Here is a 26135-nt window from a genome sequence, read left to right as displayed (position 1 = left end):
GGAGGGCAGCGGCGCTCAGGGCGGGCAGTGCCACTGAGGGGAGCGGAGCTGAGGGAACAGAGCGGAGGGCAGCGGCGCTCAGGGCGGGCAGTGCCACTGAGGGGAACGGAGCTGAGGGAACAGAGCGGAGGGCAGCGGCGCTCAGGGCGGGCAGTGCCACTGAGGGGAACGGAGCTGAGGGAACAGAGCGGAGGGCAGCGGCGCTCAGGGCGGGCAGTGCCACTGAGGGGAACGGAGCTGAGGGAACAGAGCGGAGGGCAGCGGCGCTCAGGGCGGGCAGTGCCACTGAGGGGAACGGAGCTGAGGGCAGCAGCGCCACCGCACTGAGGGGCGCCCCCTCGCGGGTGTGCGCAACACGGCGGGGCAAGGGGCGGGGCTACGGCGCTGACTGACAGCGCGGCCCCGCTTGCGATTGGTGGAGGCGGCGGGCACGCGCCGCTGTGGGCGGGGCCGCGCGGTGTTTCCGCTGCCGGGGGGCGCGGGCCCGTTTCCGGCCCGCCGCGGGTGCGGGTTGGGCCGGCGGCGGCGGGCGGCAGCGAGCGGCGGCCATGGACCTGTTCGGGGACCTGCCCGAGCCCGGCGCCGCCGCGGGTGAGGCCGCGACCCGCTCGGGCCCGCGCGGTCCGTCGGGCCTGCCCGGCCGCGGCCCGTGGGCTCGCTGAGGGGCGGCGGGCCTGCTGCAGCTCGGCTGTGGGCAGCGTGGCTCCGCGCACTGCCGGGCCGCCGCCACGGGGAGCTTGAGGGGGCGAGGGGGAGCGTGAGGGGACGGGTTAAAAATCGCTGGAGAAAATGCCGGGTTTGGTGGGTTTTGTGGTTTTGTTTTCCCTGGGACTCGCCCCATTGCAGTTTATGCTGTGTTTTTGCATGTTCTGTATGAACTGCAGCTCTCTGAGGTTTAGACCACGTTGGAGCCTTGCCTTTCACTGTGCTGCTGAGCTTAGGGCATTGCTAGCAAAAAACAAACCCAAAAACCTGTTCTCAAGACAAAAGCTCACCTCAGCCCCAGGCAGGTGGTTATTGAGGTTGTGTAGCAGCTGCTAAAATTACAGATGGAAGTGGGGCTCTCCTGGTTCACCACACGTGTGCTGGCCTGGGGACAGTCCTTCAGAGCAGCTCCCCAGGAGTGCCTGCACGGGTTCCTTACTCTGCCCTGGTGCCTTGCAGGGAAAGATGCCCAAAAAGGGCCTCTGCTGTTTGATGATCTCCCACCATCCAGCAGTGCTGACTCAGGTATGGGTGCTCTGTTCCTACCATTAGTTTGGTTTTCTGTGTTTCCTGCATCAGCATCTCTTTCAGATGAAATGTGTGTAAATCCTGTTCTTTGTTAGACAAGAATAAAGACAGCAGGGTTATCAGTGCTGACATGCAGACCAGCTGTGTCCTGTTTGGTTTTTTGTAACCAGGCTGTTATAGATGTTTCACATATATTCTATGAAACATTCCTTAAAAATGTTCCCTGGAGCAAATGCAAAGTCTGGATTTGCCCAACTAGTAATGGAAGTGGAAATTTGGCTCTCCTTGGTAAACTGACATAATTTGTTCACTTCAGAAGAGACATAGGCAAAGCATTATTCCCTGAAAGGAACAAAGGTATTTAATTATTTTTGTCTTCTTTTTGTGCTCCAGGAAAAGAAGGCTCTTTGCTCTTCGATGGTCTCCCACCTGCCAGCAGTGGTGACCCAGGTAAGGAGCTGTGTCCCTCCTCAGCCTCTCTGGGAGCAGCCCAGAGTGCAGCCTGTTGTGTTGGACACATAGCAAGTTCTGTGTAATAAAATAAGTTCCTTTGAATTGTTGTGGGCAGAGATCAGAGAGGAAAATAATAATAATTAATAATAATAATGTAGAAATGTTCCAGCCTGTAGCATTAACTTCCTGAGAAATTAACTTAAAAAAACAAAACAAAAAAGCCTGGTAGCTAAGGAATAAAACCTGTGGGTTGTTCATAGTAACTGTGGTCACTTAATGCTATGTAAGTGTGTGAGCCTGCATTGCCTGAGTGTACTTTGGTAGAAATATATATATTATATAATAATTATATAAATTCCTTGCTGCTGAATTTGTGCAAGTCAAACAGTCCTGGAACACTGGAGCCACCTGCATCTTTGCTTTCTTTCAGCCTCCAGTGCTACTAAGCAAGTCTCATCAGCAGAGAGCCAAGAGAAAGGACAGAAGAGAAAGTCCTTGGAGGAGGAGGAAGAAGAGAAGAATGGCAGGGAAGAACTTGTGGAAAAGAAAGTTTGTAAAGGTTTTCAGACAGTTTGAAAACAAATGTACTCAATTTGTACTTTTGGCGTTGGGCTGAGTAAGTCCAGAACAAAGCTAAGCTTTGGTTCTTCACTCTGCTTGCCTTTCCAGCCTCTTGCAGGAAACAACAAACTGCTGCAGGGGGCTGTGGCAGCTCCTTGAGCCTCCTGGCTCTGTCTCCCTCACCTGGGCCTTGTTTCTGTCCCTGCTGGAGCAGCAGGCCCTCAGCACTGGCAGGATGTGCTTGTGCTGCCCAGAGGGGGATTGGTGTGGACCCTCTGTAAGGCTGGATCCACACCATTTTCTTTTGCCACATCCACAAATCTCTGCTGGCTGCTGAGGATGCCAGAGAGGGGCACAGACAGGCCTGTTACAGACAGGGCCTTTGGCTGCAGTGCCTGTGTTGCAGCTTTGGGAGCAAGATGTGTTCATGGGTACAAAGGGAAGGACATGTCCTGGGTGCTTCAGACCTGGATTTCCTGTCCTTAGTGCACTCTCTAAAGCTGGGCTTTATTAAGCTGCAGGTTCAGTGCCACGTGCTTCCCCTGCCCCCCCTGTCCCCTGCCCCTGTTTTAGAGTCCTGTCCAATGCCCAGCAGTCCTGCTTGGCTGCAGCTGCCTGCCAGAATGAGGGCAGGCTGCTTTTAGAGCTGCTGACCTTGGGGGCACATAAAAACCATGTTACAAAGTGAACATGTCCTGCTCAGCAGCACAGGGTTTGTTGCAGGACAAGGGCTGCACTGCCATTTGTGGTTTTTAGCCTGAGCTGAGGAGACAGAGGAGTTTGATTTGCATGTGTGTGTCTGCTTTGTTCCCCTTTAGGATCAGTGGGCATTCTTGGCCTGAAGGGTTACGTGGCAGAGAGGAAAGGTGAGAGGGAAGACATGCAGGATGCACACGTCATCTTAAACGACATCACCGAGGAGTGCCGGCCTCTGCCCTCCCAAATGTGAGTGGGCCCAGCTGCCAGAGCTGCCATCCTGGGGCTGAGGGAGCCCCAGCTTGCTTCAGCTAAACCCAGGGGATGATCCTTTCTGCTTGGAACAGCTGATGCTCTTGTCTGCCTCTCTTGTGGTGCATGGTTTGGGCTTGTTATGGGAGACCTGGGGTGAAGCATCAGCTAGCTGTGTTCCCAGGCAATTCACAGGGCTGCTGTGTACAAAAACCTTCCTTTGAGGGGTGCTTAGTGGATTCAGTCACTGACTTTAGGAGCACCATGAGGGGCCTGATAACTCTGGATGCTGATCCTGTATTACCCAAATGTAAATGGGTATGTAAAATTAAAATAGTGAGGGCCTGATAACTCTGGATGTTGATCCTGTATTATCCAGATGTAAGTGGGTATATAAAATTGAAATAATGAGCACCATGAGGGCCTGATAACTCTGGATGCTGATCCTGTATTGCCCAAATGTAAGTGGGTATGTAAAATTAAAATAATGAGGGCCTGATAACGCTGGGTGTTGATCCTGTATTACCCAAATGTAAGCGGGTATGTAAAATGAAAAGAGTGTGCTCAAGCATCACCCTCATAGTGGATTTAGTTTCTGAACTAGTATTGTCCCAAGAGGTTTGTGTTCTGAGAGATCCAAGTTTTTTTGTCTGTAGCATTGTTAGAACAAGCTTAGGCATGGAAGGTACTGTAGGATTGGCTAGACTGATGTCTGTAATGTCTGGAGAGATGCAGTGTCCTTGAGGTAAAATGTTTATCTACTTTTATGCCAACCTGTAAACCCTTTAGCCCTTCATTTTCTTGAGAAGTGGAAAATTACAAGAAAGTTCTCAGCTCAGTGCTGGAACACATAAACCATGTAAATACTGAATATATGAGCTCAGACACCTGCTGCCTTCTGTGCCTTGGGGTGCAGGATTTCTGGAGTGGCTGGCACAGGGCAGGGTGGTTTGGAGAGGGATGTTCTTGTTCCCATTCCCATTCCCTTTCTCAGCTCCTCCTGCTGCCTTTTGTTCCCTCACAGCACACGTGTCTCATACTTCGCTGTTTTTGATGGCCACGGCGGAGTGCGAGCCTCCAAATTTGCAGCACAGAATCTGCACCAAAACCTGATCAAGAAATTTCCTAAAGGTGAGAGGAGTGGAACAAGGGCTGTATGACAACTATCACCTTTTCTGCCTTGGCACTTATTACCAGAGGGCTTGCAAGAGTGCTGTATCTGCTGGGCAAGAGGGCTGGAAGCCTTTTGGCACAAGGGTGCTAGTAGCCAGCTGTGACTCACTAAACAAGTGTGGGATGTGCTGTTGCCAGTTTTGGCATCAAATATGAAAATCCTCCTGTGGTGGAGAGATACATGTCATAAATTCTCCACATACACTACTGCATGGATTTCTGGTAGGGTAAGCCCAGGATGTGCCCCAGCTGCTCTGCAGAGTTCAGGAGATGCACTGCCTGACTGAATGTTGGATGAGCACAGGGACAGACTAGGATAGATCAGATATGTTTCACTTGGAGCTTAGTTGCTGTTTTCTCTGACAGGTGAGGTAGCCAGCGTGGAGAAAACTGTGAAGAGATGCCTCTTGGACACCTTCAAACACACAGATGAGGAGTTTCTAAAGCAGGCATCCAGCCAGTAAGTGCAAATGCTTTCTGTTAATTGTATTTCTTAGTGTGCATTCTGAGGTCTGAGTTGTGAGCAGGGCAGAGGAAACCTTCCTTGTGTCATTCCTATGCTTTGGCAAAACTCCACACAGCTCCACTGTGCCAGGCTGTGCCTCTGCCAGCTGAGTGCTGGCTAGAACTGGATCATGGCATGTTCCACCCTTACTCTGTGGTAAGTGGTCTGTAGGATCCCTTAGACTAAAATGTTTCTCCAAAGGAAGGAAGCAAAACAGGTTCAAGGACCACCTCTGTCCTTAATAGGGACAATCCTGTGTCAAAAGGATTGTCCCTATTTACACCTCCCAATGTAAATTTAAATCTTGCTTTCTTCAACTCTTTAGAAAATTCTTATCAGGATTGTTTGATTTCTATTTAAAGACTTGCCATGTTGCTGAAGGGACTTGTCCTGTGCTGCCTGAGGTGGGATGTCTCTGTTGATGGCATCAGTGTGTGGCAGGAGGGCTCTGTAGAGGCCACTAAACTTTCTTTAGAGCTCTGCTTGGCAGGCTGGAACACATCCCTGAGGCAGCTTTTAATGCCCTGTGTTGAAAGACCTACATCTCCCAATGTAAATTTAAATCTTGCTTTCTTCAACTCTTTAGAAAAGAGATGTTATGAAGAATGTCCCTGTGTGGGGTAAATGCCAGCCTGCCAAGCACCCTTCTCTCAGTGTCTGCTGAACTGACACACCAAATGTGTGGACTAGGGAAGATACAGATTGCATTTCAAACACACTCACTTTGTTACCAGTCCTTCACACGCGTTTGGTTTGGGATTTTTATTGTTCTGTTTCACAGTGACACCTCTCACACATATGGAGACACTGCTGGTGCATTTGATTCCCTGAAACTTCCAATTCTAAGTAAATTGCAAACTGGCTCAGTCTCTTAAGCCTAATCAGAACAACAAGTTTGACCAGGCAAAAGAAGGATGCTTTCTTGAGTCTGTCACAGTAGTGTCTTTCTCAAACTAGCCTCTGGTCAGAAACATGACTTTTGGCAAAGGATTGCTAGCAGTAGCTGTATTGATGGTGAAATGAATCATGTTCATGCAGCCACACCTTCAAAGTAAGGAAAAACTGGGTGAAATATGTCTAGAAATTAGTCTCTCAGTGAAGAGTGGCATTATAGCCAAGCTTTTTTGTGGACAGGGCTAGTCTGGCAGCTGTAATCTAAGAAATGCTTCTCGTTTTACCTAGAGCTCTAGACATAAAAGCTTAACTACAGGAAGTGAAACAGGAGGAGAGCAACTGAGCAACTGGTCATGCTGCTGCTGAGGTGGGGAGGGCTGAGGTGGAGCAGGGAGCAGGAATACTGTGAGAAAAGGAGGAAAATGTAAGCAAAAAAGAAGGAATTTCTGCTGCAGAGTTTTGCTGCAAAGAAGCTTCCCAAGGAGGAGTGTGGGGTTTTTGTTTGCTTGTGATGCTGTAGCTTTTGGGCAGCCATCAGGGCTGAGCCTGGCCTGCTCCCACACGAGGTTTCCTGGGAGCTGAGTGTCAGGAGGAGTTGGTGTGGGAGCTGTGATTGGCAGTATTTGCCCCAGCTGGGCATGGGCTGTGCATTCAGAATCTGCAGGCTGTGTAGTTCCTCTGTCCCTGTCCAGTTTGCTGTTTGTCACCAACCTGAGCTGCTGGCAGGCAGCTGCTTGGGCTTGTGCCACCTGATTGCTGGACACTCTTTGAGTCCCCAGGAACACTCTGTAACTTCTTAAGTGTTGTTTTTCCCTTGAGCAATCTCATTTTTGTTCCCTTCAGGAAGCCAGCATGGAAGGATGGCTCCACAGCCACTTGTGTCCTGGCTGTTGACAATATTCTCTACATAGCCAACCTTGGGGACAGCCGGGTAAGCAGAATGGAGACCACTGGTGGCATCTTTATTCTGCCCAGAGCTTTGGGGGGCTTTTGTTTGTTTGGGATGTCTGAGTTGTCATGAGCTCTCAACTGTTCCTACAAAGCATCTTGCTTTGGGTGGGTACAGAGTATTTCTGTATTGTCTCCCATAGTGTAAAGCATTGGGGTGTGGAAGTTCTCTCTTGGTGGTGCTGAATATCTCACAGTGTCAAGAAGAGAATCTTTGAATATTTCAGTTGGAAGGAACTTGGGACAATCATCTGGTCCAGCTGCTTGACCAGTTCAGGGCTGCCCTAAAGTTCCACCACTGCTCAAATGCCTCTTGAACACAGTCTGGGGCATCAGCCATCTCTGCAGGGAGCCTGCTGCATATTTGATTATGTGCTCTATAAAGAAACACTTCCTAATGTCCAGCCTGAGCCTCCCCTGGCCCTGCTTTGAGAGCAGCATTCCCATGAGATCAGCACTTCCCTCTCCATGCCCCCTCCTCAGGAAGCTGCAGAGGGGATGGGGCTGTCCCTCAGCCTCCTTCTGTCCAAAGCAGACAAACCCAGAGCCCTCAGCCTCCTTCTGTCCAAAGCAGACAAACCCAGAGCCCTCAGCCTCCTTCTCTCAAAGGAGACAAACCCAGAGCCCTCAGCCTCCTTCTCTCTAAATCAGACAAACCCAGAGCCCTCAGCCTCCTTCTCTCAAAGCAGACAAACCCAGAGCCCTCAGCCTCCTTCTCTCCAAAGCAGACAAACCCAGAGCCCTCAGCCTCCTTCTCTCAAAGCAAACCCAGAGCCCTCAGCCTCCTTCTCTCAAAGCAGACAAACCCAGAGCCCTCAGCCTCCTTCACTCCAAAGCAAACCCAGAGCCCTCAGCCTCCTTCTCTCTAAATCAGACAAACCCAGAGCCCTCAGCCTCCTTCTCTCAAATCAGACAAACCCAGAGCCCTCAGCCCCTCCCAGGTCACACCTCCCAGCCCCAGCCCCAGCCTGGGTCTCCTCCTCTGGGCACACTCAAGCCCCTTCCCCATCTCTGACCCTGGAGCTCTCTGCCTGAGGCTGCCCAGAGCTGAGCACAGCCAGGCCCTGCCCTCTCCTGTGTGGTGTCCCCAGGATGCCACCTGCCCTCCCGGCCATGGCTCCTGCTCAGCTGCTGCCCCAGCACCCCCAGACCCTTCCAGGGCTGCTCCCCAGCCTCTCCTCTCCCAGCTCAGCCTCGTGCTCAGCCTTGCTCCCCCTGGGTGCAGAGCCCACACTTGGACTCAGCAATTCTGTGCCACTGGCACTGCCCTGTGGTGCATCTGAGCAAAGCCCTCTGCAAGGTCTCATCACTCCGGAGAGCCCACAGCACTTCCAGTTTGGTATCATCAGCAAACTTGGTAATGCTGCATTCAGCTCTTGTATTCAGATCAGTGATAAAAGTACTGAGCAGCACCTCCTGCCTGGGAATGAGCCCTGAGAGTCACCCCTGGCCACCAGTCCCTGGCCACTCACTACAGTTTAGGGCTGTTTCCAGGAGCAGCAGCTGGGCTGTTGTTTGATGGTGGTGTTTTGTCAGCACAGGCCATTCTGTGTCGGTACAATGAGGAGAGCCAGAAGCACACAGCCCTGAGCCTCAGCAAGGAGCACAACCCCACCCAGTACGAGGAGAGGATGCGGATACAGAAAGCTGGGGGGAACGTCAGGTGAGTGCCTGGGGTGGGAATGAGCTGATCTAAACCCCAGCCTGATCTGGGGCCTGGGCATTGAGGATTTGAAGCTCCCTGAGCCCAGGATGCAGGATGAAAGTATCTATTGCTGCCTGAGGCCTGTAAGGATTCAGTTACTGGGGTTGGTTGGTGGTTCCCAGAGCCTTAGGATGGCCAGGGCAGGACCCGTGGGAAAGCCTGGCAGTGGGATACCAGCATAGGCAGGCTTAAGTTTGACCTACAGATTTGGATCTACAGAGCTGGATTGGATTGTTGAGGAAGTTGCTGCTTTCTGCTCACTGTGGTGCTGAACAGAGCTCATCTTGCAGCATGGCTTCTCTGTCCTTGTCCTGTGAGAGGAGGCAAGGTTTGAGAGAGCACAGAAAGCCCTCAATGTCCATTGGTGTTGCTCCCCTGGGGTTACTATAAGCACTGAGGCTCTGTGCATTAGGAGGGTGTTTAGAAGAGCCAAAATGTGGTTATCTTAATGTTCTGTGCAAAAAGGAGTTCATGGCTGTTTGTGGAGCGGGTGCCAAACACAACAGCTGTGTCCTATTTCCATGGCTAGGTTCTCTCTCTTGTTTGAGGGCTGTTTCTTGATTTAGTGGCATTTTCACAAAGAAAGGATTCAGTGCAGGTGAAGTATCTCCATGCCTGTGGAAGCAAAATGCAGCCAGGGTGGAGAGGGGTGGGCTCAGTTCTGTTACACTGCACTGGAGCACTTTGTTCCCCTTATCTCTGGGGAGCACATGCTGCCCCTTGCACTCAGCACTGATCTCTCTTTGCACATGGCACAGAGATGGCCCAGTGGCTGTTAGCTCCTTTCAGAACTGGTCCCTGGCTGCCTGGGAGCCTCTCCCTCTGCTTGTGCTTCAATATTTTGGGCCCAGGAGATAAGCCACAAAGTGTGTGAGTGTCAGAGCTCTTCTCTGTGGCATGCCTTGCTTCTCACTTTTATCTCAAGTGGGGCTGCTTGGACTACGAGATGAATGAGCTTTGTGTATTCTCAGAGGGCACAGAAGAGCTTTTTTGGAGAGAAGATGCTTTATTGTTGGAAAGGTGAAGTGTGGGAAGCTGTTCTCTAGGGAGCTGCGTTAGTTAGAAAAGCTTGACAAGCCAGAGGTGTTTCCTGAGGGGTGTTGTAATTTAGGTTTCACATAAACTGCTTGCTGCAATCAGTGGTTACTAAAGGCCAAGTGATCAGGAGCTGAACATGTTGTGTTTCTCACTCCTGGGAGCTGCCTGCAGCTGGGCCAGTCTGTGAAGGGTTGGTGTCCCCAAACAGGACACAGGAGGGGCTGCTGACTCAGACCTCTTGCCTCTGCCACTCTGCTTCTAGTGAAGAGCAGTTTGCTGGATATCTTGCCAAAAAATAATCTCTATTCAAGCTATGCCACTGGGAGTTCAGCTCACATATAATTTTACTGCCCCAGTTTGCTAGGCTAAGCAGGATTTGAGTTATGGCAGGGTGACAGAGAACAGCCTTGAAGTCTCCTGACTTTATTTCCTCCTCAGCTGTTTCCCAGAGCTTCACACAGGCATACAAAAAGGGAAGGGGACTTTGAAGGGAAGATTTGAACTTGCTGGGGAAGTGGGTCATCATTTGTACAAGCAGATGGGTGCACAATGTCCCCAGCAGGCAGTGCAGTGGAATGCACACGTGGGGAGGGCTCTGAGTGCTTTCTTTCCTCGTGCAGGGACGGGAGAGTGCTGGGAGTGCTGGAGGTTTCGCGCTCCATCGGGGATGGCCAGTACAAGCGCTGTGGTGTCATCTCTGTGCCAGATATCAAACGCTGCCAGCTCACTCACAATGACAGGTAACGGGTGCCCTTGCACGGGGGGGTCTGTCCCAGCCCTGCTTGCTCTGCTCTGAGAGCCAAGGCACTTCAGGCTGATCCCCCCAGAATTAGAGGATGCTCTTACTGCTGCTGTCTCTCTGCTTCTGTTCCTTATTAGAGCAGTGGGATAACCTGCTGCTCTGCCAAGATGCTGTGAAGGCTCCTCTGGAGGAGCCAGCCTCATAGCAATAGCATACACAGCCCTTAGATGTCCTCTGTGCTCTGATTAAGCTCACAAATCAGTGTTCAAGCAGGTAGTTAAGGCTTGAGTTTTGGATCTCCATTCTGTCCAGGAGTTGTTTTTAGCAGCTGTGCTGCCAATAAAGACTTTTGCATTCAGCTGTGATATTTGAAGATTTGAGATACTTTTCCATGGTATGATTGGCAACGACAAATTGCAGTGAGCTTTTGTGTCAGTATGGCCCTGCAGACTCTGAGGTGAGTGTAACCCAGTACTGCTGCTTTTTCTGGGATTAGAGCTCCATATCAAGTGATCCACTAAAATATTTCTAAAGATACTCGTGAGTATCATGCACTGAAGTGATGTCTTCAGAGGCATGTGCAGACTGACCACTTCTGTAGGTTTGTTTAGTTTTCCTTGTCCTGGGACTCTGGTTAGGGCTCCTGGTTAATGCAATTCCCTGTGCAGGCAGGGAGTGCACAGCAGGCTGCCTCCCCATCCTAAGGGGGTGCTGCCCTTGCCTTGGGCTTTGTATCTCCTCAACCTTCTGCAGCCTGTGGCAGTATTTTGTGTCAGAGTTTTCTGCTCACAGTTGTGTTGTGTGCTTTTCTTTGGAATTTGCATATTTAAATTACCATATACCTCAGGAGTCTAGAAATGTAAAGCGATGTACATGAGGGATTCAGCTTTGTTTATTTCCTTGCATTAGCTGCTTCACAGGGAAAATACATGAATGAAAAGGACTCAAAGGAAAGAAGCAGTTCTTAGAGAAACAATGGAGCGTTTGACCAGGATCATACATGATCTTGCCAGTGTTGTAGCACAGCCAGGATGTCCTGATCAAGGTCTTACATTAGTTGCCTGGCTCTTTGCCCTGTATTTTGAATTGCCATGAATGGTAGGTCCCAAGGGATTTTCAGATGAGCTTTAACAGCATCTTCCCTTTGGATCTGAGCATAGATGTTCATAAAATAGATTGGAGTGATTTTATTGTGGTTAAGGAGCCAAAAATTCATTCTTGGAATCTGTCTCCACTTGATTTGCAGGTTCATTCTGATAGCGTGTGATGGCCTCTTTAAAGTGTTTACACCAGAAGAAGCTGTGAACTTCATTGTGTCCTGCCTGGAGGTGAGGAGAAGGTGGCATGTGGGGGCTGGGTTTGTCACTGCAGAGGGCACAAAATGGATTTCTGCCAGAGTGCCCTCTAGTTATCCCCTAGGATAACTGTGTGCATTTGTTTTGCTTCCCAGTGTTTGGAAAACACAACCCCACTGTCACAGGAGGCAGCAGGGGGGAAACTGGGATAAAGCAAAGTACAACTTAATGCAGCTAAAACATATGAGAACACAATACAAGACAATCCCAGCTTTGCTGGGAGCAGTGAGGTTGCTCTGTCCCTACAGGATAAGAATATCCAGACGAGAGAGGGGAGGCTGGAGGCCGACGCTCGCTACGAGGCCGCGTGTAACAGGCTGGCCAGCAAGGCCGTGCAGCGCGGCTCGGCCGACAACGTCACCGTCATGCTGGTCAGGATCGAGCACTGAGGGGCTGCTGGGCCAGGGGAGAGCTCTGTGTGCATGCTGTGTGCCTGCAGGAGGCTGCCTCCTGCTGGGTGCTCTCCAGTGTAAATAAAGATGGGGTTTTTCTAATATTGATTGTGACGGTGTTCGCAGGGGTCTTAGATCCTCGTCTCTCTCCTCATCCTGACTCCATGTTTTGGAAGGCTTGATTTATTATTTTATGATATATATTATATTAAAACTATGCTAAAAGAATAGAAGAAAGGGTTTCATCAGAAGGCTGGCTAAGAATAGAAAAGGAATGGAATGATAACAAAAGCTTGTGTCTTGGACATAGAGTCTGAGCCAGCTGGGTGTGATTGGCCATTAATTAGAAACAACCACATGAGCCAATCACAGATGCACCTGTTGCATCCCACTGCAGCAGATAACCATTGTTTACATTTTGTTCCTGAGGCCTCCCAGCTTCTCAGGAGGAAAAATCCTAAGGAAAGGATTTTGCAGAAAATATGTCTGTGACAGTTGATGTCGCTCTAGAGCGCGACACGGCGCAAAACACCAAGGCTCCTTTAGAAGGGTGCATAAGAGATTTATTACAGCAACATGTTGCTTTTATAGTTTGTCAAGATATTTACATTTACTTAACAGACACATTCACTGCCCATTGGTCAGGAGAAAGAAACAAAGTTCTCAATAGGTGAACAAGGAGCCCCTTCATTTTGTGAGCCAGCTAAAGTCTGTATCTTTTAACTTTCTCTCCTCTATTGTGTCACCATGGTGACAGCCTTGGTGTCTTCCTCGAGATACAGGGCATTCCTTATCTTTAGGAAGCCTTTGCTGGCTCACAGGAACAGCACAAAATGCCTTTCCTAGAGGTTTAGCTCACGTAGTGCTTGGGTTGAGTGTCTCTGCAAACGCAGTGAATTCACTGGACAGGGGTGCTGGCAGGAAGGATCTGGGGGCATCAGCTCTGCCAGCTTTTAATGGGACAGTTCTGCTGTCCATATCCTTGAGCTTTGTGCAAGACCCTGGGAGAGTCTGGAGTTCCAGGACTCAGACAGGCTGTACCATACAGACTGTGAAATCCTCTAGGCCACCAGTTTGGGATGGGGTATGGGCTGTCCTTCACACTGGGTAGGAAACCTGGCTCTGAAGCTGGGCTGTGAGGTTGCCTGCAGCTGAGGGACACAAACACCCTTTCCAGAGCAGCAGCATACCTGCCCTGTGCTTGCAGGAGTTTTACCCCAAAGTTGGTATGGAAAAAGTGGCTGGAGTTTGCTCCTGATGTTTTCTGGGAAAAGCGTTTTCACCAAATGGGCTTGGTGAAAAGGCAGCTGAGCTGCAGGCAGGCTCTGTGCTTGTCTGTGCTATCTGAGGAGGAGGCATCTCAGGTTTTAGGTACTAATTAGTGTCTGGTGTCTCATCCTGTCTCAGTGCCTCTGCCAGCTGTTGCTGCAGTCAATGTGCTGTTTTCCAGAGAAAATTTGGCCTAAGACCAAATGACAGAATGAAAGCTAAATGGATTGGGCTACCTAAGCCCTGAAGTTTCCAGTTTCCTACCCTGTGTGTGAGGGGTCTGAGATGGTGCATTGTGGTTGCCTCCTTGCTCTGATGAGGCACAGCTGCAGTCCCAGGGAAGGGGACAAGGGCAGGGTGATGCAGGAGCTTCCCTGGCTCCTTTCTGTTTTCTGTATCCCTGGAACTCTGGGATTTGTCCCAGCTCCTGTCCTGTTTGGGACAGGTGGCTTGGCCATCTTAATTCTATTTCTGCTGCAGCAGTAGTGAGTTACACTTCATGGGCTTAGTCTGAGGGTGCATCTCCTGCAGAGCACTGAGGAAGGAAGTGGCTCTCTGGCACAGATTTTGGGTAGTGCTGGTAGATCCTCTGCCAGCTTGTTCTGCTCCCAGCCATTCCTGTGTATTTTGATGTGAGGCTGCAGTGCAGGATGAGCTGGGAGGGAATGCCTTTGTTAGCAGCACACTTTCCTGTTTCTACTCTTGAAAGGCAAATTTGGAGAGCCCAAACAGAGCAGCATGGAGTTGCTTCTATTTGTGGCAAAATAAACCCCGATGGCAAATTTCAGAAAGATAACTTGCTTTCCCTTCTCAGCTCCCCCTTTTTCCAGACCCAAACACCCCTACCCTTGAACTGCTGCATTAACAGCTCCTTCACCAGGCTCCTCAAGGAGATGCAGCCCGTGGGGATGGGCAGGGACATCCATGGAGAAGGTGGGGCTGTTAGCTCAGGCTATCTTGCAGTGCTGCTGGCACCACTTGCCCAGTTCTGAGCACTACTGGGAAATGAAATGCTCTCCCTTGCTGGTGCTGCCCTGGCTGGGTCACGTAGGCTGTGCCCTGCTGAGCTATCACAGCCCCAGCACGGAGCTGGGCTCTATCTGGGCTGCCACAGGCAGGGAGTGCCTGCTCTGCAAAGCCAAGGGCAGGAATTTGCTTTAATCCAACGTGTGGCATTGTTGGGACTTGGCTTTGATGATTGGTGTGAAGGATGTTGGCTCCTGCCAGCAAAGCCCCTGCTCACACACTGCAGGGGCTAAAGCAATGCAGAATCTGGCCTGGGCTGCTGAGACTGAGTCTGGGCAGAGAAGGGAAGTGCACTGAGGGCAAAAATGGAATTGTGGGGCTTTGTACCATGCACAGTGGGAGCTGAGCCCTGGGCAGCCATCTGCTGCCACTGCCAGCTGTGTTTCCCAAGATAAACTTTTAGCCTTTAGATAAAAGTGAATGCCTTTAGGTCCTGCTCAGGCTGCTTTATTACTGTCATCATCATCATCATCTCCTTCATGATCTTTTGTCCATCTTCAGCATGAGCAGTATCGGACCAGACTGCAGCTCCCTGCATGAGCAAATGTTCTTCCTTAGGCTTGGTGCTGAGCAGGGGAGGCACGATGGTGGCAGGCAGAGGGAAGGGTCTGGGTTCAGCACGGTTCAGCCTCTTCACACTCCCAGCAGCACAGCACTGAAATCGGAGCCACTTTGAATGGTGAGGGGAGAGCCTGCCGTGTTGTCCACAAAAACAGAGGCATGCTGCCCAGCCTGGGGGGAGAGAGGGATCAGCAGGGCCAGGACACCTCCCCTGGGCACCAGGCATGGCCTGGCAGGGCCAAGGAGAGAGCTCTCCCTGCACACAGCAGCCAAGAGCTGGAGGAGCTGCCCCTACCCTTCCTTCTGGGAAAAGAGCAGCACAAGGCTTTAGGGCAGCCCAGCCACAGTCTATGCCCCAGCAGAGCTCTGCCCTGGCTGTCTCTGGGACCCAATGCCCTGCCCTGGGCCGGGGCCATGGAATGCACCTTCCTGCCCAGCCCTGTCCCACTCACCTGCAGGTAAAGGGTGCCTGTGACAGTGATGGTGAAAAGCTCCCCGCTGCTCTCCAGCTGGGATACGCTCTCCAGATGGCTGCAGAAGAGCAGGGGCAGCGGTGGGAGGAGCAGCCCCTCCTTTCCCAGCGATGCTGGGCTCCTTCCCCCTGCCCTGTGGTACCTGTTGTGCTGGCAGCAGGACTGCACGCAGATCAGCAGCCGCAGGCGGCTCCCGCGGCATCCCTGCCTCTTCCTCCGCGGCTCCCTGCGCGCTGGGACAGAGCGGGGGGTGAGGCCAGCCCAGCCTGCCCCGGCAGCAGCGCGGCGCTGTCGGAGGGCTCACCGATGTGCAGCGTGCTGCTGAAGGTGTAGAATCCCGCAAGGGGGGCTGTGTACTGCCCGCTGGTCAGGTTCAGCCCCGGGCCACGCTGGAACATCTCCTCCCTCTCAGGCTGGCATGGGGAATGGCTGAGTTAGAGGAGGAGTCCCTGTGCCAGGACAGGTGCCCCTGCAGACAGGGAAAGGGGCAGGCTGGGCACTCACAATGTAGAACTGCCCCAGCTCCAGCCACGTCTTCTGCTCCACAGCGATGTCTGCACGCGTCCGGCAATGGAAGGCCGCTTCCACACGACGCTGGGCGCTGCCTTTGCTGCTTTCCTCCTCCTTAGACCCTTCCCCAGCTGTCCTGCACATCTTTGCCGTGCCTGACCCCGAACCCCAGCGGAGTCTGACATTAGGAAGGGAACCTTCACTTCTGGCTCTGCTGCCCAGCCCTGCTTCGCCTTGTCCTGCTGTCCCCACAGCTCCCCCCCTGTCTCCCCAGCCGGTACCTCTGAGCAGGAGCTGCAGCTCCCTCAGCAGCTCCTCGGGCACGGCCGGGCCAGCCCCGGCTCCCGCGGTTGATTTCCCCGGGGTGCCGGGGCCCGCTGGGGCCGTGAGAGCCCCGGAGCCGCCACGGCCCCGCTCTCCGCTGTCCCTCCCGGGGCTCCCGGCCAGCAGCATCCAGGCCTGCCGGGGATCCACACGGGCCGCGCCGCGCTCCGGGGCCAGCGGCCGCTCCCGGGCTGCCCGCGGCGCTTCGGTGCCGGTGCCGGCGGCGCAGAGCAGCGCCAGGCACAGCTCCGGCAGCCGCATCCCGCCGCCGCTACCGAGGGCGGCCCGGCCCCGCCTCGGGCCCGCCTCAGCGCCGGGCTCTGCCCTCGGGGCCGCCCCGCCGGGAAAACCTTCTGTGGGCCCAGGGAGGTGCCGCCCCGGCCCGGGGCTCCTCAGCACCTCGGAACCACCGAACAAGCGCAGGGGAACAGCTGAGCCGTCCTGCGGGCCCAGCCGGCGGGGAAGCCGCAGCCTGTGCTGGCCCATCCCTCTGGCACCGGTAGCGCCGGAGATGGGCTGGGGCGGGAGTGACCGCAGCAGCGGGGCTCAGCCGGGTGCCGGCTGCTTCACCAAGGCCGGGATCACTTCCCTGGGTGCGTGCTGTGCATCCCAGCAGAGAAACCAGCATTATGCACAAGCAGCAATGTCAGGCTTTGATGGGATCAACCACACCTGAAATGCCCTAAAATCTTTAGGGTTTGGGGGGCAAGAAATGCAGTTCTAAAAAACCCACAAACTCACAAAAGAAGAGAGCTTTAACCAAAGCGTGTTTATAAGGAAAAGCCTTTTCCCTGCAGTGGTGGGGGAGAACATGCTCCTGGTGCCCCAGCCAGCCTGGCACAGGGCTTCCACCTCCCACTCACCAGTCTGAACAGCAGAAAAAAGGGGAGCACTGTATAGGCTGTATAGGGTGACAGGCATCACTGAGGCTCTCCTACCACCCATGGTCACCCTGGAAAGGTTCTGTCCATTTGGAGGTGTCCATGAAGATGGAGGAGGAGCTGTGGAAGAGCCAGAGGCAGGGCAGGGAGCCCTCGCGTGTCCAGAGGTCCTTGGAGCAGTCGTACACCTCCATTTCCACCCGGTAGTCCCCGTCCATGCCCTTCCAGTGGCCACCGGTGACAAAGAGCCGGTCACCCAGTGCCACCATCCCCCCGTTCTCATGCAGGGTGTGTAGGAGCTGCACCTGTGTGAGGGGCAGGGTGAGATGTGCAGGGACTCCTTGGTGCCCTCCTGCTCCCATCACAGAAGACAGTGACCCCCCAGATGTGTCTCCCTCCCCCATCTGTGTGATGGGGAGCAGGGGAGGAAGGAATGGGGCACCCTCAGCTCTGCAGGTGTTAATAGAACCAAGGGATGAGTGGGTAGGAGGGAGAGGGGTGCTGGCACTGAGGGGAGGCAGCTGGGAACACCATCCCCATACCCCTGAGAGGCTGATCATGCCTGGTCCCACATCCCACCTTCTGCCAGATGTTGGCCTCTGGGTTGTACACGTGAACCTTCTTGGTGTTATCCCCGATGAGGTAGATGAGCCCGCGCAGGGTGGCACAGCGTGGGGCTGAGAGGTACTTGGGGATGAAGGGAGATGTGATCACACTCCACAGATCTGCAAGGAGCAGTCATTAGCAGTGCACCCCACCCTTTCTCTCCATGCAGCTGCCATTGCTGAAAAAAGCTTTGCTATTTCAGGGGGAATTTGAAAGGGAGGGGGCAGACCAGCCAGGCAGACAGGCACCATCCCAGTCAAGGGTCTTGCATAACAAATAATGTGGGGTGGGGACGTGGTTTGTAGTGTTGTGGGATGGGAAAGAGTCTGCTTGAGGAGCTGGCATTGTCACAGGGTGGTAGTTTCTCCCCAAGGCAGGCAGCCTGCCCCATCCCAATGCCCAGAGATTGATTTCACTCCACCCAAGCTCAGCTCTGGCTGTGTCAGACACCTGTGACTCAGGTCCGTGCTGCAACAGCCCCACCACAGCCATCACCACACCCTGCCAGCACCTGCTCACATCCCACAGCACCGTGCCTGGCACTCCAGGGGTGTCACCTGCCTGGGGGTCCCAGGGACAGCACTGGGGGGTGGCAGCAGGCTCGGCTCTCACCTTGAACGGGGTTGTAGCACTGCAGAGTGAGCGCGTTGTACTTGACGGCGCAGGAGCCCACCAGGTAGAGCTTGCCCAGGCAGCTGGCAGCTGCAAAATTGCTCACGTACTTGAGGGCTGGGCTGATGGCACACCAGCTCTTGTTGTACGGGTCGTAGCGCTCCACCTCCACCACGTCCACTGTTGTCCCTGCAGGGTGACAGGACACTGCAGCCACCCTGGGGCACCCACCCCAGCGGCTCCCCGGGGTCTCTGCAGCCTCACCCCCGATCACGTAGATCTCGCCGTTGAGGACGGCGCTGGTGTGGTTTGTCCTGGCTCTCAGCATGGAAGCGATGGGCTGCCACACCCCGTCCCTGGGGCAGAAACACCAGGCCTGTGTCGTTGACCACGTGTCATTCTGGGAGCCCCGGGAGCCACCTAGGGAGGGACAGGTCAGGTGGGCCACCCTCTCCAAGGGCAGCTGTCCCTGGGTACTCCCTGCCCGAGAGTAAGGAGAGGATTTTGCTCAGAGAGGAGCCTCTGGCCCCACACCAGTGCCCCATGCTCATATCACTGTCCCTGTTCCCCACCCTGCCCCAGCAGCCCTGGCACTGACCTGTGACATACACATCGTTGTTCAGAGCCACCAGGGAAAAGCCCCACTTGTTGTAATCAGGGAAGTCAGGCAGAGCCATCCATCGCCCTGAAAAAAAACCAAAAACCCACACACAATGACCCCACAGCCAGCAATGGCACTTTTTAAGCCACCCCTGTTTCAAGCCCATCCCATCCCAACCAGTGTCTCTCTGAACTGACACCAGTTTGGCAAGAGGTGGCTTGGGGGTAGACAGATAATTAACATGGAGGGAGCTGGAGGAAGTGGGGGGCACTTACTGCTCTTGGGGTTGTAGAAGGCAAAGTTCCTGGTGGCAGCCGGCATTTCCAGCCCCCTCTCCTCATCCTCACCATCCTCCAGCACACGGCCACCAACCACCACCAGCACCTCCTCCAGCTTCTGTGGTGGGGCTGGGGGGTTCTTCAGGGCACCGGTGCCACTCTGTCCCTGATGAAGAGGCCAGGACGGGACCCTGAGGCTCCTCCTTCCCAGCTCAGGGAGCGGCATTTAGGGAAGGGGAGTACCCACCATGGTGCGGGAGCGGGCGACGAGCGCCTTGCTGGCATCTGAGTCACGAACGAGAGGCTCAGTGGCGAGGAGGTTCTGCAGGTACTGGTCAGGCAGCGACACAAGGTGGGTCAGCTCCAGCAGCTCCGGCAGGAACTGGGCTCGGGATCCCGGCTCGTGGCGTACCCAGCGCAGCACAGCCTCCACCAGGCTCCGCTCCTCCTGCACCTGCAGCTGGTCATTGGACAGGTAGACAGCCAGCCTCTCCTTGGAGAGCTGGAGGAACTCCTCCTGAAGAGAGACGGCTTCAAAGTTCTCCTGCAAGAAAGACCAGGCCTTGGAGGAGACCTCAGGGCAGCCGTGGCTCTCACCAAACTCACAGATACCTAGGCAGTTGGTGGCATCCATCTGCTGCCGGAGGTAGCGGCTGCAGACCTTCTGGATGGCAGGGAAGTGGAGCTGGCTGGAGGTCCTCATCAGCCCCTCCACGTTGCCCTGGTTGATGGTGACCTTTCCCGTGTAGGCAAAATCGAGCAGCATCTCCAGCGCACTGGGGTCCACTTCCTTGAGCTCCACCCGCGCTGCGATGCTCTCGGCAAAGTCACCGGAGAACATGGCATAGAAGTAGTGGCTGCAGAGGGCCAGGATGCCTCGGTGGCAGGGAAACTCCCGCCCGCCCGCCACCAGCGTCACGTCGGCCAGTTTGGGGTTGGTGCGGAACTGCTGCAGCCCCTCCAGCACGCCCTGGGCGTGCGAAGGCAGGCAGAAATCAAAGTCGTCCATGTTCCTCACCATGGTGCCGGCGATGGCCGCGGGGAATGGCAGGCGGGCGCTGCCCGAGCAGCGGGAGGCGAGGGAGTCCCTGCTAGGAAAAGGCGACGGCGTCTCCCTCTCGCCCTGTCGCGACATCCTCCCGCCTCCCCAGCGCCCGAGTCAGGGACAGCAGCGGCCGCACAAGCGCTTCCCACACCCCCTCCCACGGGGGCCGCGTTTTCTCCTCACCGCGCCGCAGCTGCCCCGCCGGACCCGGCCTTTCGGGGACGGTTCCCGGGGCGATTTGAGCCCTCTCGGCGCGGTCGCTCCCGCTGTCAGCAGCGCTCCCCAGCCCGGCCGGCCCGCGGGAGGGAAGGGACCGCGCTCCCGGCGCTGGGCAGGGACACGCCGCATGACACGGGATCAGCCGCGACGGGGGCACTCGCTATTTTTAGGCGGCACCTGGACACCGCTCCTTGCTCTTAAAGGCACCGCACGGGCAGAGCTCCCGCCGCCGCCCATCCTCGCTCGCTGCCTTTAGGAAAGCCTCCCCCTCGCGGAGGGGTCGGTGGGGCAGCGAGACTGGAGGGACGAGATCCCGCAGCAGCCTCCCTGCACCCCATCGGCAGCAGGGCTCCCCGCCATGCCCCTCCTGGCTCCTCCGGCTCGCACTGCCGGGGCCGCTATAAATAGAGGCCTTTATCTCACCCCGGGGCAGCCGAAAACACGCGGCCGAAACACCCGCCCGGGGAGAGGGGGAGCGGGGCTGCTGCGGCGGCCCGCCCAGCTCAGCAGCTTTCTCCACCGCCCCCAAAGCGTCGCTCAGCTGGGACAGAACCGAGAAAGTTTTTATTGCAGCCCGCGGCCTCCGGAGCCCCTCGGCATCACTCCTCCAGGCTGAAGATCTCGGCCTCCTTCTCCTTCCAAAAGGCGAAGCTGCGATCGATGTAGCGACAAATCTCGTCCCCCTCGTCGCCGGGCAGCCCCGGCAGCTGGCCCGGGCCGTGCGGAGTCCCGAAGTAGCGAGCCTTGATGTCGTCGAAGCCGTCGCGCCAGCCGCGCCGCCCGGCCGCGATCTCGTCGATGACGGCGCGGTGGAAGGCGCGCACCGCCCGCCAGCCGTGCCGGCCCAGCTGCTCGAACACCTCGAAACAGAGCAGGTGGCGGCCTCGGCGCTCCTCGGGGGACAGGTCCTGCTCCAGGATGCGGAAATAGCCCAGCATGAACAGCTCCAGCGACAGGCTCTCGTACTCGGCCGGGCCGCCGCCCGCCGCCGACACGAACTGCTCCGGGGAGAGCAGGGTGCGGGCGGGGGGCGGCGGCGGCGGCCGGCGGGAGGCGGCGTCCCTCCAGCCGTTCAGCAGCTTCTGGATGGCCGCTCGCTGCCGGGCCAGGCGGGCCGCAGCCCCGGCCCCGCTCCCCGCTGTCTCCCGAGGGTCCCCGGCCCCGGCGGGCCGTAAGGGCGCGTACGCGGAGCGTCTCCAGTGGCTCAGGAAGAGCATCACGATCCGTTCCTTCCTCAAGCTGCCCCACTCCGGCCCCTGCCGCTTCCCCTGCCGCGGGGAGCCGCCGTCGGAAAACGCCTCCTCGCAGCTGATGCCCGAGTCGCTGGCGGCCTCCGCCTCGCGGGGCCCGGCCGGAGCGCTGCCCGCCGCCCCCCAGGCGGGCTCGAAGGCGCCGCGCAGGCTGCGGACGCAAACCCCGCACTGCCGGATCTCCCGCTGTGCCAGGCTGCCCCCCGGCTCCCGGGGATGCCCGGCGGCCGCGGGGAGAGCGCAGGGAGCGGCGGGCACGGCCGCGGCAGCGCGGGGAGCCGGCAGCCCCTCCATGTTGCCCAGCAGCGCGGCCAGGCTGTTGACGGCGACGGCCAGGCGGCCGCACCAGACGGGCAGGGGCTGGCCCGGAGCGGGCGGGGGGCTGCGGACGGAGATGTTGAGCAGCGGGGCGGGCAGGAGGGCGCGCAGCTCCCGCACCAGGCGCCGCAGCTCGCTCTGGTACACCTCGCCGCGCCGCCGCAGCCGCAGGCTCTCCACTGCCCTCTCCAACTGATACAGGTCTGTCTCGGTCAGCAGCTCCCCGAACGGGCCCAGCACGCCTTGGTGGGAGGGCGAGAAGCTCCAGGAGCCGGCATCCTGAGGAGAGAGGCGGTCAGCGGTCCGACAGCCCGTTCCCCCGGTGTTCCCCGGGCCCCTCGTACCTGCCCTCCCGCCGGCTCCTCGTCCGCCAGCCGGGCCCGCAGCCGCCGCACCATCACCTGCCGCTTCCACTCGGGGATGAGCCGGCCCCGCTCATCGTGCGTGGGCACCAGCGATTCCGCGTCCACCTCCGCGGGGTCCGGCCTGGGGGGCCCCGCCGGCCCGGGCGCCCCGTCCTGTGCGGGCAGAGTCATGGGGGGCTCGAAGGGGCTCGGCCGCCGAGGGGACGAGCCGGGGGCCGCGGGCCGAGCCAGCGACCTACCGAGTGTGCGAGGAAGGGCGCCGGGATCCCGGCCCGCTGCGAGGGCTTGCGGAGCTTCAGCTCGGCCGGCACCGACCTGCCGGGCTCCATCCCTGCCGGGCCCGGCGGCTGCGGGGGCAGAGGCGCGGGCCTCCTCCTGGGGGACGGCAGCAAGGGCGGGTGGGCCCCAACACCTCCAGGGCCCCCCCAGCTGAGGGGTGACCCGACACATCACCCCGGACCTGAGGGAGAGCCCTCCTCGGGGGACAGCCAGGGGTGGATCTGATTCCTTCAGAGGACAGGACGGAGCTGAGGAATCCCTGCTGCCCGCTATCCCCCTGCAGCCAAGGACCGAGCCCGGGGCCGCCCTGTGGCTGCCATCCCTTCTCCCAGCCCATCCTCCTGCTTCCTGCGGTGACAGGCTGGCGTTCCTCGGGGATGGGGGTGCCCATTCCCCCAGCCCCAGTGCGCTCTTACCTGCAGCGGGGGCTGAGCTGGCTGCTCAAGGGGGCCGGGTCCTGTCGTGCCCTGCTCAGGGAGCACGCAGAGGTGGTGAGGCTGCACCCCCAAAGTCCCTGTGTGGGGAGCAATGAGCGATATGGGGCAGGAGGGAGGATGGAGTGGTCGGGCAGCCCTGCAGCGCTGGGGCAGGGCACAGAGGCATTGAGCATTGTATTAATATTTGATGGGGCATCGAGTGGCAGCACCAGGGCTCAGTGGGTGGAACTGGCGCCGTTCCTGGAGATCGTGGCTTGGTGATTTGGCTCCAAGCCTTGTCCTCCTCTCGGGACCAATGGAGAATGGCCGAGGCTGGTCATGGCCCCAGGCCAGGTGCTGGGGACAAAGGAAACATCTTGCACAGGGCACTGAGGGCAGGTTCTGGCAGCGGGGGATGCTCAGCAGAGGGATCTGCTGCCTGGGCATCGGTTACTGGCATCCAGCCACATTTGTGTTCTTTCCCTCCACCACCATCCATTATATATGGCTAGCATGGACTCGCGGGGCTCACTTACATGTGAGAAATTCAATCGAGGGGCTGGAATAAAATTAACAAGCAGCAGATCTAAGCCTATGAACACCGATTAGCTGGCGAGGATCCATTACAGAGTCAGCCTCCCGAGCTTCCCTGGCTCCAGTGCAGGCTGACACCCAGCTCTCATGGGGAGGATAAGCTCATGCTGACCAGCAGTAGAGGATAAGTGCAGGTTATACTTTGCTGTAGGAGGGGGGAATGTGCTGAAAGTCCTTTGGCAGAGAGTTGTGTCAGGGTTGTCCCTCCCAGCAAGGAGAGCATCTTCCAGGATTTCAGCTCTCCACAGTGCAAGGGTGTGCAGGAACATGAGAGGAGAGGAGGTTCTGCCCTAAACCTTCATCTCTGCCTCTTTTCTTACCCTGTTCCTCAGGAAAGCAGGCACTGGCCCCTTTGGGATCTGCTCAGAGAGTCTTTCCCTTTCCCTTTCCCTTTCCCTTTCCCTTTCCCTTTCCCTTCTCCATTTCGTGGCTGCATACCCACAAGGATGAGCAAAGCAGCACAGAAACAACCAAGGATGGCCTCTCTCCTCCAGTTCCAACAACCACATTCACCCCTCTCCACCAGTTCTTCAGCCTTATCCCACCCCAAGTTCCCACATCCATATCCTTCCCTCTCCCACAGCTCCCACTGCCCCAGTCCTGCACTAATGAGCAAAGGAGCAGAAGAAACCAGGCGAGGCCCTTCTCAGCATGCTGGTTTTCATTTCAGAGGGGCCAGGGAGGATCCACATCAAAAGGGATCAAGGGGAGGAGGTGCACGTGGTCCCGAGGCCAGGCCTGCCCTGGCTGTTTCTGCCCAGCTCCTCCGACACTCTCTGGGAATGCTGCTGGAGCCCGGGGGGGCTCGGTGCCCTGTCCCCATGGGAGAACGTGCAGTGCGGGCCACCTCCGGGAGCTGCCTACTCCTGCTGGTTCTGCTGCTGCTGCTGGTTCTGGTTCTGCTGCTGGTTCTGGTTCTGCTGCTGCTGCCGCTGCTGCCGCTGGCGCCAGCGCACCACGAAGGGATGGAGGCGGCGGCGGGGCCGGCGCGGGGCCAGCCCGGCCCGGCTCTCCTGGCCCTGCAGCACGCGGATGCCCCCGATGGGCCCTTGGCAGGTCGGGCAGGTGGCGGCGGCGTCGGGCCCGGCCTGGGGCTGGATGCAGGCGTGGCAGAACACGTGTCCGCAGGGCTCCACGGCAGCAGCGGGGCTCTGCAGGAAATCCACGCAGATGCGGCACACCCGCACGGCTCGGGGCGCGGGGGGCTCCTCCCTGACCTCTGCCATTGCTGCTCCCGGGCTCGATTGCTCTCAGCCGCTGGCAGGACTCGAAGGCTTGGCTTCCACTGGGGGCACTCAGAAGCTCCTCAGTCACTGAGAGCACTCAGAAGCTCCTCGGCTGCTGTGGGTCACAGCCCGAGTGCTCTGGCACTGCCCAGCGCTGGGGGTTACAGTTTGTTTATGGTTACCCACTGCAGGTGAGTGATCCTGGCTCTGGTGACATCACAGGGTTCTCAGGGGCACACCCAGGAGCTCCCCCATCCACAGAGACAGATCCTGTGGCACACAGCCCACCTGGCAGTGGGCTGCACACCTCAGTGTGTGCCCAGATCCCTTCCAGGCGGTCCCTGCTGGTTTCCATGCCATGTGCTGGGGCCTGGGGCTGAACCTCCCCAGGGAGAGGACTCTGCTCAGCCCCTGGTTGAACTTCAGGAGGTTCCATCAGCCCATTTCTCCAGCCGGTTGAGGTCCCTGAGGCTGCAGCATCATCTTCTGGTGTCAGCCATTCTATAGAGAACTGGGACCAGTTTTCTTGGTTTCTAAACTTTCATTTCATTTCTTTGATATCTCAAAAGCAGTGGAAATCCAGGGAATGAGGGATTGAGGACCACCCGTTTCTACACTTTGTAAAACTTAGTGCTTCATGTCTAACTGATCCTGTGGGGCAGCCAGTGCGAGACTGATGAAATCTGGGAGCCTCCCCAAGGACTGTGTCCTTGCAGAGGCACTGCTGCTGAAATCACAGAGCCATGCTTAGTTGAAAGCATAAAGTTAGAGGGACTGGGAAAAACTTTATATTTCTGTTACTAAGGGTGCTCAGGGAGCAGATTTCTCTCACAGCTGGAGAGCCCACAGAGCAGTAAAAGAGGCCAGGAGGAACCAGTCAGAACACCCCAGGAAGAGAAGGAATGACCCCACACACTGGGGCAGGGCACTGACTGCAGACCCAGCCCTGCTGGGTGGGCCCCATTCTTTGCCAAAGGCTGGATGTGAAGCAGGAGCTCAAAATCCCATGAAAATCAGGGAGCACAAGAGCATTGCTGCTACATTTCTGCTGCAGTACCAGCCAAAAAGCAGCTCAAATTGGGCTGTTGGGCGCTTAATGCTGCCACCTCCCTGTTTCTCCCTGGAGAAGGACTTAGATGGCAGGATTAATAGGACACAACAATCATTCTGCCATTGAAAATCTGTCAGAGCTGTAAATCCTGATCCTGAGTTCTAAGGAAATATAAACTATATAACTATTATTAGTTGTATAGACTCTATAACTTAGACCAAAATTACAAAGTGCTTATATAACTTAAGTTATATCAATATATAACTTATAATATATACAGCTAT

At 56.3% G+C, this 26135-nt stretch overlaps 4 protein-coding genes across 8 annotated transcripts; 1 reads left to right on the top strand and 3 right to left on the bottom strand.

Annotated features, from left to right (window-relative positions):
* The first annotated feature begins 462 nt into the window (after nt 1–462).
* On the top strand, nt 463–12056 carry ILKAP (ILK associated serine/threonine phosphatase). Of its 2 annotated transcripts, XM_064721377.1 has the most exons (12): nt 463–591; nt 1165–1230; nt 1627–1683; nt 2117–2245; nt 3066–3192; nt 4220–4326; nt 4735–4828; nt 6611–6698; nt 8257–8378; nt 10079–10198; nt 11447–11528; nt 11804–12056. In XM_064721377.1, exons 1-12 carry the CDS (start codon nt 549–551, stop codon nt 11942–11944), a joined length of 1176 nt encoding a protein of 391 aa, XP_064577447.1. In that variant the 5' UTR covers nt 463–548; the 3' UTR covers nt 11945–12056. The 2 variants fall into 2 exon arrangements, with proteins under 2 accessions (XP_064577447.1, XP_064577448.1); XM_064721378.1 differs by lacking the exon at nt 1165–1230 and having other exon boundaries at nt 506–591.
* A 2343-nt stretch (nt 12057–14399) lies between these two features.
* On the bottom strand, nt 14400–16371 carry ERFE (erythroferrone). Of its 2 annotated transcripts, none has more exons than XM_064721366.1 (6): nt 16068–16371; nt 15781–15941; nt 15581–15689; nt 15419–15509; nt 15256–15334; nt 14400–14897 (listed from the first exon to the last, which is right to left on the bottom strand). In XM_064721366.1, the coding sequence occupies exons 1-6, from the start codon at nt 16369–16371 to the stop codon at nt 14649–14651; spliced, it is 993 nt and encodes a 330-aa protein (XP_064577436.1). In that variant the 3' UTR covers nt 14400–14648. The 2 variants fall into 2 exon arrangements, with proteins under 2 accessions (XP_064577436.1, XP_064577437.1); XM_064721367.1 differs by having other exon boundaries at nt 14752–14974.
* A 498-nt stretch (nt 16372–16869) lies between these two features.
* KLHL30 (kelch like family member 30) lies at nt 16870–20445 on the bottom strand. 3 transcript variants are annotated; one of them, XM_064720986.1, is made up of 8 exons: nt 20317–20445; nt 19336–20176; nt 19086–19254; nt 18808–18894; nt 18474–18629; nt 18210–18398; nt 17571–17716; nt 16870–17296 (listed from the first exon to the last, which is right to left on the bottom strand). In XM_064720986.1, the coding sequence occupies exons 2-8, from the start codon at nt 20107–20109 to the stop codon at nt 17045–17047; spliced, it is 1773 nt and encodes a 590-aa protein (XP_064577056.1). In that variant the 5' UTR covers nt 20110–20176; nt 20317–20445; the 3' UTR covers nt 16870–17044. The 3 variants fall into 3 exon arrangements, with proteins under 3 accessions (XP_064577056.1, XP_064577055.1, XP_064577054.1); XM_064720985.1 differs by having other exon boundaries at nt 19336–20179; nt 20317–20419; XM_064720984.1 differs by lacking the exon at nt 20317–20445 and having other exon boundaries at nt 19336–20301.
* Nucleotides 20446–20851: 406 nt separating this feature from the next.
* Nucleotides 20852–24800, bottom strand: ESPNL (espin like). The gene is made up of 5 exons (XM_064721368.1): nt 24439–24800; nt 22981–23031; nt 22525–22660; nt 22230–22438; nt 20852–22191 (listed from the first exon to the last, which is right to left on the bottom strand). Exons 1-5 carry the CDS (start codon nt 24798–24800, stop codon nt 20952–20954), a joined length of 1998 nt encoding a protein of 665 aa, XP_064577438.1. The 3' UTR covers nt 20852–20951.
* Between the last annotated feature and the right edge of the window lie 1335 nt (nt 24801–26135).

This window comes from Zonotrichia leucophrys, chromosome 9 (genome assembly GCF_028769735.1).
Source record: "Zonotrichia leucophrys gambelii isolate GWCS_2022_RI chromosome 9, RI_Zleu_2.0, whole genome shotgun sequence".
Lineage (NCBI taxonomy): Eukaryota > Metazoa > Chordata > Aves > Passeriformes > Passerellidae > Zonotrichia > Zonotrichia leucophrys.
Note: the sequence above shows the minus strand (reverse complement) of the source record. Positions and strands in the feature narration are given on the sequence as shown.

Excerpts from the sequence above, each read along its gene's own strand:
- ILKAP (XM_064721377.1), top strand. The coding sequence starts at position 549 with ATGGACCTGTTCGGGGACCTGCCCGAGCCCGGCGCCGCCGCGG. Across the intron at positions 3,193-4,219 it reads CGGCCTCTGCCCTCCCAAAT|CACACGTGTCTCATACTTCG; the intron begins GTGAGTGGGCCC and ends GTTCCCTCACAG. Across the intron at positions 4,829-6,610 it reads CTAAAGCAGGCATCCAGCCA|GAAGCCAGCATGGAAGGATG; the intron begins GTAAGTGCAAAT and ends TGTTCCCTTCAG.
- ERFE (XM_064721366.1), bottom strand. The coding sequence starts at position 16,371 with ATGCGGCTGCCGGAGCTGTGCCTGGCGCTGCTCTGCGCCGCCGGCACC. Across the intron at positions 15,335-15,418 it reads TCCTGCTGCCAGCACAACAG|CCATCTGGAGAGCGTATCCC; the intron begins GTACCACAGGGC and ends GCTCTTCTGCAG. Across the intron at positions 14,898-15,255 it reads CAGGCACCCTTTACCTGCAG|TGCTGTGCTGCTGGGAGTGT; the intron begins GTGAGTGGGACA and ends CTCCGATTTCAG.
- KLHL30 (XM_064720984.1), bottom strand. The coding sequence starts at position 20,223 with ATGTCGCGACAGGGCGAGAGGGAGACGCCGTCGCCTTTTCCTAGCAGG. Across the intron at positions 19,255-19,335 it reads TCGCCCGCTCCCGCACCATG|GGACAGAGTGGCACCGGTGC; the intron begins GTGGGTACTCCC and ends CCTCTTCATCAG. Across the intron at positions 18,895-19,085 it reads CTTCTACAACCCCAAGAGCA|GGCGATGGATGGCTCTGCCT; the intron begins GTAAGTGCCCCC and ends GTTTTTTTTCAG.
- ESPNL (XM_064721368.1), bottom strand. The coding sequence starts at position 24,800 with ATGGCAGAGGTCAGGGAGGAGCCCCCCGCGCCCCGAGCCGTGCGGGTG. Across the intron at positions 22,439-22,524 it reads CGCCCTTCCTCGCACACTCG|GACGGGGCGCCCGGGCCGGC; the intron begins GTAGGTCGCTGG and ends CTGCCCGCACAG. Across the intron at positions 22,192-22,229 it reads GGAACACCGGGGGAACGGGC|CTCCTGGAGCTTCTCGCCCT; the intron begins TGTCGGACCGCT and ends TCAGGATGCCGG.